The sequence below is a fragment of the Leptonychotes weddellii genome, chromosome 10, assembly GCF_054177405.1.
Source record: "Leptonychotes weddellii isolate Sample4059 chromosome 10, ASM5417740v2, whole genome shotgun sequence".
NCBI lineage: Eukaryota > Metazoa > Chordata > Mammalia > Carnivora > Phocidae > Leptonychotes > Leptonychotes weddellii.
Window position 1 is genome coordinate 44,017,122 of NC_138378.1, and position 12,662 is coordinate 44,029,783.

The 12,662-nt window shown below is 56.5% G+C and overlaps 1 protein-coding gene across 1 annotated transcript in view; it reads right to left on the minus strand.

The window, feature by feature from the left end:
• Positions 1-12,662, minus strand: part of SH3RF3 (SH3 domain containing ring finger 3) — a 319,279-nt gene that overhangs the window by 75,666 nt on the left and 230,951 nt on the right. Inside the window, exon 5 of the mRNA XM_081832297.1 lies at positions 8,698-9,051. Coding sequence (XP_081688423.1) covers positions 8,698-9,051 — 354 coding nt within the window. The remainder of the gene's footprint in view (positions 1-8,697; positions 9,052-12,662) is intronic.

A 12,662-nucleotide genomic window follows, 5' to 3' on the forward strand; every position in this document is an offset into this window, starting at 1 on the left:
TAAAGATGCCGTGGAGGCTTCCAAGTAGAGTTCTCCTAATGACTTCTCAGATGCAGGAAGACACTCGAGGGGTGTTCCCTTCTGATGTTGTCCCTGCTCAATTTCAAATGCTTCCCCGTCCGTGGATTTCAAAGGGCATTTTCCTAATCTCTGGGGTTTCTGTTTGCTTATGAGACGTTGATTTGTAAGCCATCCGGCTGACGCTGAGAAACACTCGGGGTCTGGGGAAGGCGCCTGTTCCTGGCTGGACGGGGTGCACCTGCGTGAGATCCTGGCCCTGCACAGACAGAGCCGGCTGGGGAGCACTTGGCCCCCCAGAGCCCGCATGTGCTGGCAGGCAGTCCAACAGCATTAGCCCCAGAACGTCAGCTTCGGGGCTTCAAGGTCGTTGTCATTTTCTGTGGATGGCAGTCTGCCTCTCAAGCTTCCTAGGCTCCACGTCAACGTCTGCCAACAGATGTGGAGGTTCTGGGGCAGTGGTGTCATGGGGGCTATCCTCCGCTCCTCCTCACAGGCAGATGCCGTCTCCCCACCCCCTGCAAGGAGAGAGGGGCCCCTGCCACAGTGACAAGACAATCCAGACCAGAGGTCAGCAAGCGTTTTCCGTACAAGGCCAGAAAATAAATATCTTAGGCGTTGTGAGTCATACAATCTCTGTCACAACTACACAGCTCTGCAGGTGATGTATAAATGAGCAGGGGTGACTGTCTGCTGGTGTCCGGGAAGAGGGCGCTGTGGGTCAGAGCCCTGGGCTGCCCGAGGTGGTCACGCAGAGTGGGTGAGAAGGAAGCCTCTGAGGGTGTGGGGCTGCTTGTCACTGTAGCATAACCTGGCTCCCACTGGCCGGTACAGGGCACCCCAGAGCTGCACGAACCCACGGACGTTCCTCGGGCGGTCTGCTGCTGACTTCAGCCATTCACTTGGTTTCTTGTTTGGTTTATGAGGGAATGGTTCTAAAGTGTAAGTAATCACCTCTTAATCTGATCCAATGATCTCTATAAGCAAATAATTGGATTTTAAAAATTGGAGTCAGCCTGAATAGCCTCCTCTTTGTCCTCTCCTCTGATAATCCTCCCTCCTCCAGCAGAAAGGAGACATGTTGAGTGCTGCTTCATTATTCATGAGGAACTGAGCTGACCCTCTGACCTCTCCAAATGGCAGGGAGAAATAATTCATAAGGGTGCAAATGTGAGCAGGGCAGGCCATCTGAGGCTCGGCTGACCATGTACCCCCGGGAGCCCCTCAGCTTGTCACCTTGCAGCTGTCCCCTCTCTGCAGCCCTCAGGGAGCCATTAACAGTTGGGAGGCCCTGGGGCATTTCTGGCATCACGTTGTTAAGTGTGCAAGACGGCTCAGTCCGCAGTGCAGCGGACACAGACCCCATGCCCGCCCTAGAAGAAATCGAATGGGTATGAACTCTGCTCCAGGCCAGGTGCCAGGATACAGAAGTGACTGATACCCAGTTCCTGCCTTGAAAGACGTGAAGTTCAGGGGAGTGGCCAGATACACAAATGACAAAGGCCACACCTTCCATGATAAATGTATGGAAAAAGTCCTTCAGGCACAGAGGAAATGAGGGAATGAATCTGGTTGGTGGAAAGGTGTCCTGGAGCCACGGAAAGCTACAGAGGGGAAGTGACCGCTTCAGATGGCTGCTTTCAAGGGTGAGCAGGAATTTCCCATATAGGGCTGTGTCTGTGTGTCATGAGCAGGCAGCACAAACAGGCGGGGCACAGGCAGCAGTCTTGGTGAGGGGTGAGCCCGAGGTCAGGCCAGCCAGTGCGGGAGTGGACAGTGACTGGGGGGGAGGCTGGAAAGACAACCTGGGGCTAAGTCTGAAGGGCTCTGCAGGCCAAGCTAAGGAACTTGGACTTTAGCCTAAGGCAACACAGAGTCTCCAGAAGCATTTGTGGGAAGATCAGCCTTATTACAGATGGGATTCCAGAGGGAACCCCAGAAGCAGGGAGTTAGGAATCAGTTGATGCTGTGTTGGTGAGGGCACAGAGCAGCCTGAACCAAGGCAGGGTGGGTGCCATGGAGAGAGGGCCGCCATGGATGTGGCTAGGACTGCTGGGCTTGGCTGATAGCCACGTACCTCTCCACATGCCCCGGCCCCTTGCAGGAAAGTTGGGGCTGAGTAGCCAGTTCTTCTCTCAGTAACCTGAGAGGAGAAGCAATGAGTATTGTCTCAAGGCCGAGGCAGTTTAATGCCAAGGGCCTCCTCTGTGCCCCTCTTCCTGCTGAAGGCCATGTGCTGTAGATGGCAGAGTTACAAGAGGAAGGAGGCCGACATCATGAGCACGCCATTCAGGAGGGCCGCCTGACCCACGGCAGCGGCGCATGATGAACGCTCCCTGTGTTCAACTGTAATGGTGTCAGGAGCTGTTTGTGACAGAAGATGATCTGCCTCATCCTGACTAATGACACGGGAGAAATGCTTGGGAACTAGAGCTGACAGCTGGTTGGATGGCAGAGGGGACGGGGAGAGCAGAGTTGGGAAGATACAGGGTCTTAGCTTTGGGATTTGGGTAAGATGGAATGAAGAAGAGGAAGGAGGTTTGAGGACAGACATGGATTGAAATGAAGTACATCTCCAGGGGAAGCTGTCAGGCAGCAGGAGGAAAGAATGGATAGTTCAGTAAGGTGTGGGCAGGCAGAGTTTAGACAGTTTAGGGTTCAGGTGTTGGTTAGATGAGAACCCTGGGGGTAGGCCTACGACAGAAAGAAAAGGCCAGGGGAGCCCTGATGTTCATGTGGGACCTGAAGGAAGAGGGTCCCGTGCTGGGGCAAGAGAAGTGCTCAGAACCTGGAGAAGGGTCCCAGAAGCAAAGAGAGGAGAGGCTCAGGAGGGGAGTCTTGCCCACAGCATCCAAAGCTACTGGATGTCAAGAAGGAGGACATGGAGCAGGGACACAGGACCTGCTGGTGGCCTTGGCCGGCTGGGGGTGGGCAGCAGGGGAGGAGGTAGCCATTGGGACTGCAGAGCTGAGTGTGTCCACTGTGAGAAGGGAGAAGCATGTTCCCGGAAGAGGGACGAATGAGTGGAATTTGGAGGAGACAGCCACGCTCCTTCCCTGGACAGTTTTGCCATACTTATTCCACAGGTCAGTCTGGGAATCTGAGGCCTATGGGCTTGTTATTTAGGTCCTTCTCTTGTTTGGGGTCCAGAGGAAGCATCTGTGGCAGGGGGCCATCCATTCTATGCAAGGTCCCACGATGAGTTTTTGCTGGACATAAGGAGCCCACATTTCCTGAATAGGAATTAACCACAGTGGTCTTGGATGATTGAAGGCAGGAGGAAATAAACACACTACTAGTAATAATAATGAAAAAAATAAGAGTAAGAAAGGCCTCCAACGGCAGTACTGAGAGAAGACAAGCAGGAGGGAGAAGGGCCGACTCCCTTGCGCCTGCCCCGCCGTGGCCACAGCCTGGCTGCGTACCTCCAGGAGGGACAGCAGGGCCGGGCAGGGGCAGCCGCCTGGCCACCTTCCTCCTGGTTCCTGCTTGCTGCGCCTCATGCCCGTGCCCCTAGCTCTGCCAGAACTAATCCCGGGGCTGATTCTAGAGCCTTCGGGTTCCCACATGGTGTGCTGAAACCTCATGAGAAGGCTGTGTCTGAAAGCACACTCCATGGTGAGAACGGTGCATGGATTCCAGAACCTCCCAGGTTCCCCACCCTCCTGGCAAACTCCAGACCAGGGAAGGACATGGAGTTAGTGCCTTTGAACTTCAGGCCAAAATCAAAACCTTCTTCCTGTTCTGCTTGAGGACGCCTGCTCTGGGCCTGGGCTAAGCCTACATGACTGCAGGTTTCTCCTCTTCTTTTCCTCTTGGCCTCCTCTGCCTGTCAGGGCTAGCATCAAAAGAGCCTCAGCTGCAAGCCTCTTTTTGCAAAGGGCCAGAGAGTGCATACTTCAGTTCTGTGTTGTTTCTTCCTGTCCTTTTCCTAGCCGTCTTCTTTCCTTCCTTTTAGAAAACAATGCTTAAAAACATGCAAATTGTTCTTAGTGCCAGAGCCATAGGGAAAACCGCCCCACTGGGTGCAGTTGGCCAGCCTCGGGCCCAGCGCAGTGTCCTGGCTGCACAGCTGACCCACCTGGAGAGCTTTAAAGAGCTCCAATGGTGACAGGACCCTTTTCTGGCCCTCTCTCCCCCCAGCACAGGAGGACGCACCCCGGCCTATTGCTGTGGTAGCATGCTGGGCCCAAGTCTCAGCTTTGAGAGGGGAGGCAAGTACCTCAAGCCTCAGGGAACCGCTGCCTCTCTGGCCGGTGCATCAGAATGAGGCAGCAGGTGGAAGCAGACCTAAGCCCGCCTGGACTGGGAGCCCAGTGTGGCTCCCAGGGCCCGCTGACCGTTACACAGCATCCCTGCACACGGGCCTGGCTAGTACAGCGTGCCCGCCCTCCCTCTCTGACTCGGGTTTTGCTGATGGGATGGGCCCTGGGGCTGGAAGGTTTTAAAAGCCTCCCCTGGTGGCACGACACACACCAAATAGGAACCAGGCAGCTGGGTCCACAGCGCTGTCCTGCAGCGATGCCCCATGCCCCCTTCACATCTCCTCCCTTGTTGCCCTGGGAGCAGGGACCGGGCCTTCCCTGCTTCCGGGCCTCTGGTACCTGGCACTGGTCCCGTACAGAGAGGACCACATTGCATTTCTGTACAAAACTCCGCACACCATCCCAGAAATGTTCTGGGATGACCAGCTGTCCTGCTGTGCCCAAACTGTCCCATTTTTAGCACTTAAGTCCCCTGTGCCCAGGGAATCCCTCAGTGCCAGGTGGGATGGGACACTGGTCACCATACATGGACTCAGGGCCCAAGTCTAGGCCTGGCCTGTGGCGCAGCCTGGAGCGTGAGGGAAGGGCAGCGGCCGGTGTCTGAGGTACCGGCGCTTCTCGCTCTGCACAGCAGGCCGGGAGGCTCTCAAGGCCCCAGACCCAGGCCCCACCCCAGACCAGCCACCTCGGCGTTGTGGGGCCAGAGCTGTGCAGGGGGGATGTTCCAACCTCCAGGTGACAGTGACATGCCGCCAAGGCTGGAACTTACTGCACTGGATTCCAGGCAGGGTCCTTGGATTTCCCTGGTGGGTGCACGAGGCCAGGGACCACACACGGCCTGGCCTGGTTGTTGCTGGGGACAGACCAGTGAGAGGCTGACAGTCAGGAGCGGATGCGGGCTTACGGGGATGCTCATGGAGCCCCGGCTTCCTTGACGGGAGGTGAGGTGTGGCTGCAGGCGGCGTCCGTGCCACCCACCCCCTCATCTATCTGTGGCCTTCCAGCACCGCTAGGGGCCAGCACAGTGCACGGCACAGGGAGAGTCTGGGAGCAGAGCAGTGGCCAGAATGCACAAGGCCCGGGGCCCTGGGTGTCGTATCTGACACACTGGGGCTGGTGATTCGCTCCCTCATTCCCTGACAGCAGAGAGAACAGCCAACTGAGAAGAGGCCAGCCCGGGCTCACATTTCACCCTCCCAGCAACTACACAGGTGCTCCATAGAATAGACGAGAAAACTGAGGCTCTGGGAGAAGAGCTGGGAGAGCATTTCTAGGGTTGAGAGGTACCAGGCAGTGTTGCACCTGGCTGTTAATGGCAGCTCTCCTGGCTCAGAGAGGTTCAGCAACAGCCCTAAGGTGCACCGCCAGTGTGCGGAGGAGCCCAGCCCTCCACCTGAGATACTGCCCTAGCCTGCACGTCACCAGGCCCCAGACTAAAAGAGAAAGGGAAGGAGAGAGGTGGGCAGCCTTTACAGAGCACCAGCCGCTCTCTGCATGGCCTGGTTGCCATGTTCTTTCTTCACCGCCCCAGGCCTTGAGGTCAGCCCTGTATGTTTACAGAAGAGGAAGCTGAAGCTGAGGGTTAAGTGACGTCCATGATCTGGACCCATGTCCATGCTAGTCTTGATGGGGTGCAGGGCGGACTGTCAAATGAGCACAGAACTGAGACATTACTTACACCCTCTGGGCCTCAGTTTCCTCATGTGTGCATGAAAATAATTCAACCTACTGGCTCTCCTGATGGTGGGATGTGCCAAGAAGCCCAGATGAGGGAGGTGAGATCAGTAGAGGGGAGGAGATGAGGATGGAGCAGCGCTTCCAGGGGCCGTGAGAGCGAGCCACCGACTACACACACCCTGGATGCCACTCCAGGGACAGCGTGCACCCCTCACTGTGCTCTGCGGGGACCCTGCGGCTTCAGGCTTAATGCAGCTCACTGCATTCGGTCTGAGAAGCAGGGAAACAGCTACTGTGTTTTAGAGCCATTTCTATAGAAACCACAGGCCCACACTTCCTTTCCACTTTAGAAAGGAACACAAAGGAGAGCGAGAAGAGTCAGTGATGGTGATGAGCTCCAACTCAGCTGAGGGGCTCTCTTGTCCATGCATCTCACCCCCCCAGAGCATATCACCTCACTGGTGTTGTGTACACACAGTGTGTGTGTGTGTGTGTGTGTGTGTGTGTGTGTGTGTTTGGTTCATCTTCCTCCACAGGGCTTTAGAATCAAGTCAATTGAACAAAGAGCAGCACAATCATCTCACACTGGGTGGCCCTTTCCGATCTGATCTCCTCCACGTAAGGTGCCTGTCACCATCAAAGCCCATCTTGCAGATGGGACACAGCTGGAGCTGCTCACCCAAAGCCTGGCTGCGAGCAGGGACACGGGCCCAGCCGCCCCGTCTGCCTCCAGTGAGCTGCTCTTCCAGAGCCCACAGGCCCACTGCCACAAACTTCCTAGACAGCACCGTGCAGTGTTCAACCAGGCTTCAGTAACTGCCAGTGACAACAGCTGTCCTTGTTCTCCAGAAGAAAACGCGCTGGGACCCCTGACTGAAAGACCCCTGACCCCTCTGCTCCTGTGGCCCGAGAAGCCGTGGGTATGCAGGTCAGGGCTGCACACATGCAGGCAGAACTGGCCTGCGCTCGTGATGACCGGCTTTGTTCATCTGACAGGGGCTAAGAGTTCACCGTGTCAGTGAAGACAGTCTGTGCCACAGCCTGGGTACACATATTGAGTCTGGAGTGGTCTGGGCGGGGGGAGCTGATGGGACACCTGCTGGGGCCAGCATTGCTCCACGCATGCCCCGGGCACCAAGAAGCCCAGGCGCTCCTGCTCTGCCAGCCTGGAGCCCATCCCCTGAGGTCAGCTTGGCACGTGGGGGCCCCCGTTTGTGGATGGAGACATGCCTGCAATGATGCTGGATTTCTTCAGGTTCAGGATCACAAAGCCCAAGTCTGTCCGCCCAAGCACAGCACTCTGGGACTGAGTCCCCTCCCAGCGTGCCTGGCATGGCAGGAAGGAGGATCGACACGGCACTGTGGCCACCTCCAGGACCTGCACCTGGCCCATGGCAGCAGCCCCAGGTGGTCTTCAGGTGGCCCAGAGGATGGGCGTCCCAGTGTGACATGCAAGGCCCGCAAAGCTGTGCCAAGCCAGGAAAGCGGCCGGTGGGTGGCAGAGCTGGGAGTTGGTCTCTGGGTGCTTTTGACCGTGGACAGCATGCTGGTGCCTGCAGGTCACGGCGTGTGGCAGCTCACCCTTATGCCACCTATTATGTGTCCCAATAATGAAGTTAATTTGGGACAGGAGATAGGTGAAAACTGCTTTGCTTGACCTCTCACCCTTTTCAATGACCCTCACGAAAGTCTAGAGCCTGGCCACAATTTTCACTTCAAGTGTAACTGCTAGAAAATGGGACCCAGGGTCCCAGTCCTCTCTAGCAATAAACTAATTCAGCACTTAAGTCCTTGTGGAACAAAGTCGGGCACAAATTTAAAAAAAAAAAAAATCTGTTCCCTTCCTATGCTAGGGCCTGTCTACAGTTGACCCAGACTGCAGAGCCTGGGAACTTTGCCTCTGTTCCCTTAACTCAGGAGCAGTGGACAGGAGGGCTGAAAGCAGATGAGGACAAGGAAGAGGCAGAGAGAACATGAGAGCCTGCATGCGCACGTGTGGAGCCCACATTATGGGGCAGGAGGAAAGGGCAAGAGGGCTCTGCTAATGTCCATTCAGAACTTCCACTGAATCCTGGGGAAGCCTGAGCCTTGGACTTGTTACCTACGAATTACAGGACATAGTATGAGGGCTGTGGATCACACACTAGCCTGGGGGCTCTGGGGCCACCTTTGGCTGCTGGACTGAGAATAAGGTCCCTCCCCTTTCCTTTATCTTCCTAGTGGAATGGAACCAGCGCTATGTCTAGAAATAGAAGGTATCTGTAAAAATAAAAATCAAAGTCCCAAACAAGTTCATTCCGGTTCTGAGCTCTTGTTGAAAGGAAACAAGATTAGCAAGTGTTAAGAGATGCTAAAAATATACTAGTGCTAAAAACAAACTACACCCAGACTTTCTGCAAGACACGATCTGATGCACTGAACGCGCACTGAGGAAGGAGAACTTTCCAAGTAAGAGCCAATGTTATTCAAAGGCTGTGTCATGGGCCATTGAGAAGCACCTCACACACCACCTAGATACCTTTGAACACCGAGTACCACTCACATGTTTGTTCTGGCAGTGACAAGACCAAGGCTTAGGGGGTCCCTGAGGCCAGGCAGGGAGAAGGAAGTCACGGTGGCCCCAAAGGGCACTGCTGCCCCATGGCCTTCCTCATGCAAGTTTGGGGACGGGATGCTGAACACACAGCTGAGGATGGGGCTCCCAGAGGCCTCCCTGTCCACACCCCGAGGATGTTACCTGGGCGGGAGCACTGCAGGACAGATGAGCCAGGTCTGCGATTCTGGCTGCAGCCCGGGGATCGCTGGAGCTGATCAAGACCGGAGCGCTGATTTCCATGGAGTGCCTGTGGCTTGTGGCTTGGGAGGACTTGTGTGTCACACTGAGCGCGGTGAAGGAGTGGCGCTTCTTGGCATTCTTCTTGCTGTCCACACGCCGCTGAAAGGCACTGACCGCCCCCGTACTGCTTAATGTGGGTCCTGGGGGCACACTGGATGCCGCGCCAGGGTCAGAGGGCAAGGGGGCGTGGCAGCCAGATGCAGCCGCTGGGCATGGCTTGTCCATCTCAATGAGCTGCTTGGCTGAGTCGTTGAGCTAGGTGAGAAAGGCAGAGGAAGGCCTTGTTAAATAGAGGTCACAGGCTCCAGCCTGCTCCCTGTGCTCACAGCCTGCGTCCCCCGTTAAACCCGACAACGTGTTCATGGTCCCGCAGATCCTCCCAACGGGGCCTCCCTGTGAATGGCGCCAGGCCCAGACACAGCAGAGGCTGCGGTGACATCTGTAGATTTTACTGAAATGGTCTCCGGGGCAGCTGTTTTTGTCTGTCCCAGGGTATCCCCAGTCCTTTCCCGGGGTGCCCGTTTCTGGGGTATGAGGTGCAGACCTGCAGAGGGCATGGGACAGAAGGAGGCGGCAGGAACGCCCAGCCGTGGGCCCGCACTCGCCACGGTGACAGGCCCTGGCTTGCCTGGCACAGTTCTGGCCACGCTGGCAGGAAAAAGCAAGGCACGTGACCAGAATGCCCTTTCTGTCCCCTGGCGGGGACCGTCCAACCTCCTGAGCAAGAAGCATGGATGCATCCCGGGTATGGACGGCGCCCCACGCACCCCCCTGCCTCACGCGCTGGCAGAACGCAACCTTCCCCACACCTAGGCCGCTTCAGAGGGAGAGTCCTCAGTTGCTGGCAGAGCCCCCTGCCTGAGGGGTCAGGGGAGAAGCAGAACTCGGGGCCCTCCTGGGATGTGCGCACACCTGCAAACCAGCTGGGGACAGAGAGGAAGCCAAATCTCAGACCCTGAAGTGCCCAGAGCTCAGGGCTGAGGGCAAGGCACAGTCCGAGGCGCCGGTTTAGGGAAGGGGTGAGTTAGCAGAGACCCCTGCGGGTGGTTTGAAGCCCTCCTGGAAACGGGAGCCAGCTGTGGATGGGCAGGTCACCTGGTGCGGGAGCCACACCCATGTCCTCAGCTGAGCCGGGGAATGTGGGTTGGAGCTGTGGGCGGGGGGGCAAGCCAGGAAGGGCCACGTCCCCACCTGCAGGGGAGTCTGGATTAGGAAATGTCCCTCAGGCCTGGGACGGCAGAGGAAAACCCCCAGGTTCTCACGCAGCATACACTACTAGGGCTTGCAGCTGGTGGCATCTTGATGAGTTAATGAAAATAATAATAAAAAAGGGCCCCTCTGAATTTAAGCAGTGAGAGCGGGGGAGGCTTCATCTGCACAATGCCGAGTGGATCAGACGCGCAGCGGTGCTGGCTGTCCAGCCAGGCGAGGCCACCGCGCTGTCACCATTTCCATTACAAATACCTGCCTTTCCGAGGGAGGTTTCGAAAAACTCACTGTGGGCCCCAAAATGTGTGATCTAAATCCAGGATTATTGCCTTTGAAACGTTTCTTCCAACCAGGCTCAGCTGTTTTGCTCTATTTTATGACCGTATTCCTTTGCTTCCTCAGCAGTGCTAGCTTGCAAGCAGACCAGCAGCTGTTGCCTCCCTGGCCCTCCGTGGGGTGCTGCGAACACCCCAGGGCTGGCCTCCTGGAGCCCAGTGTTTGGCACCCATGCCGCAGGGCCAAGAGGAACACAGAGAAGCAGGAAGCAACAGGGACAATGCCCTTCATTTACGGGCATCGGAGCACAGACTCCATACTTTCTGCCATGTGCCTCCATGTGGAACATTATTACACAGACACGATGGCACCAACAGTGCCCAAGGCTGGGCGAAAACAACTCCGCTCTTCCCCAAAGCAGCCAACCTGGAGTATGAGGCACCGACAGAGCACTTCTGGAACACACGGAGCCCTGATCTGAGCCACTGCCACAGCGGCCACGGGCCCCACCGCAGCTCACCAACTGGCACGCGGCTCACCCCACACCGCTCAGTCCTCCTCACAGCTCCCTGGCAGGCTGCTCATGGCCAACCACGCTGCCTCCTCCTTGATGGAGACCAGGGTGTGGGGGAAGCCCGCCTTTCTCCGCCATGCCCATGGGCACTGAGAGGGACGGCCAATGAATGTCCATGAAAGATCGGTGTCTTAGCAAGCTGCGGGAGCCAGGAGGGCTGCTTCCAAGGGGTGACTCTCTGCACGTCCATCAGTGGCCTTAGAGTCCCTGACATCTCTGCAGGAGGCAAGGGACATACCAAGGAAAGACCCTCCCAATAGAGAGAGAGTTCAGTTTTATTTTCTTTACTGAACCTTTGCTTCGTGACAAGCAGCTTCTTGTTGGAGCTGTATATACATGGGATTAGCCAGTGATTTGCCACCCTCAGGTGGACAGCCCCGTCCAGGCTTCGAGCAACGCCCTGGCCCCAAACAGACCATGGGCCTGCAGAGTCCATGCTGATTGCTGCAACTCTGTGGCTGGGTCCCTGAAGTGACACTCAGTGTTGTGGGGAGCTGCCATCATCTTCCCGGCAAGCTCTGATTAGCCACGTTGCATGACGCTCAGGGCTGGGCCTGGCAGCTGCTGCTGCCACAGCCATCCCAGTCCACATGGCCCATGACTGCAGGACACCCTCACCCACCAGCATCTGCCCGAGACAGCAGCTCCTGACTCACACCCCTCAGGTGCAGCCACGATTGGCCATTTCCTCATACTCCAAACGGGGGCAGTGTCGGCTTGCCTGCCTGCAGCCGTCCACACTGCAGGAAAACCAGATGGCTCTGCTCTCCCGAGCAGGCTGCAGCCCCGCCTCGTTGGCCTTGGGGTCCTGGGGGGAGGGCCGAGGAAGCAGGGAACGTTGAAGTCAGCCCTCTTGTTCCCCCCACAAGCAGAATGCTAGAACATTCTGTGAGTGGCTGCTGACTGCCAGCTATGAAGGGTGGTACGTGGTGGGGAGAACGAGTGCTTCCTGGCATTCTGCCCCAGGATGCTCCCTGCTCCCCACCAAGATGCCTGTCCAGCAATGAAAGAGCTCGGCTTCTCCCTCTGAATGTGGCTGGTCACCTAATCTGTTTCTCCACCCCACACCTAGGCATAGACGGCAACCCCCCCCACACAAATGGTGATTAACCAGTGCACCCAATAACTCCCATTTTGACTGTTTTTGGACGGCAATAGAAGACATTTCCAACTTCCATACAAAATGGAAACAAAGTAGTGACACCAACATTACGTCTTGCTGGGTTTGTTCATGGATCCCGAGGACAGTCATTGGCCTGCTCCCTCCCACTCTGCGGGAGGCCCGCTGCTGCAGCCAGCCCCAAATCCAAACACTCAACCGCCACACACATATCCTCTTCCTCGGGTCTGGTGTTGCGGGTGGGACAGTACCGGTCAGTCATGGTCGCATCCTAGTCAGGGACTGTGTGTCTGTCCCTGGCTCAGGACCCTCTTCCCAGGACTCTGCCTCACCAACTTCATCAGCTCAGATGTGATCTTCCTCCACACCACTCTTCCCTCCAGCCACAGAAACATCTGGAAATGGAAGACCTGAAGGGTTTCTTCTTTCCATTGTTCAGACAGTTCCATATGAAGTCATCTTAGAGTTATTGGGTGGCATCCTAGCTGCATGTGAATTTGGGGACCAGGTTAAATAAAGAAGACTCTCACCGCAGGCTCACATGGGCCCTGAGGCCCCCTTGGTGAGCTTGAGGCTAGCAAGGGATTTGGGTACTTGGCCCAGGAAAGTGCTAGAGCTGGGGGCCTGGGCAGAGCACGGTTACCCAGAAATCACCAGTTCTGGTCAAGAGGACTTTAAACTGAAGGT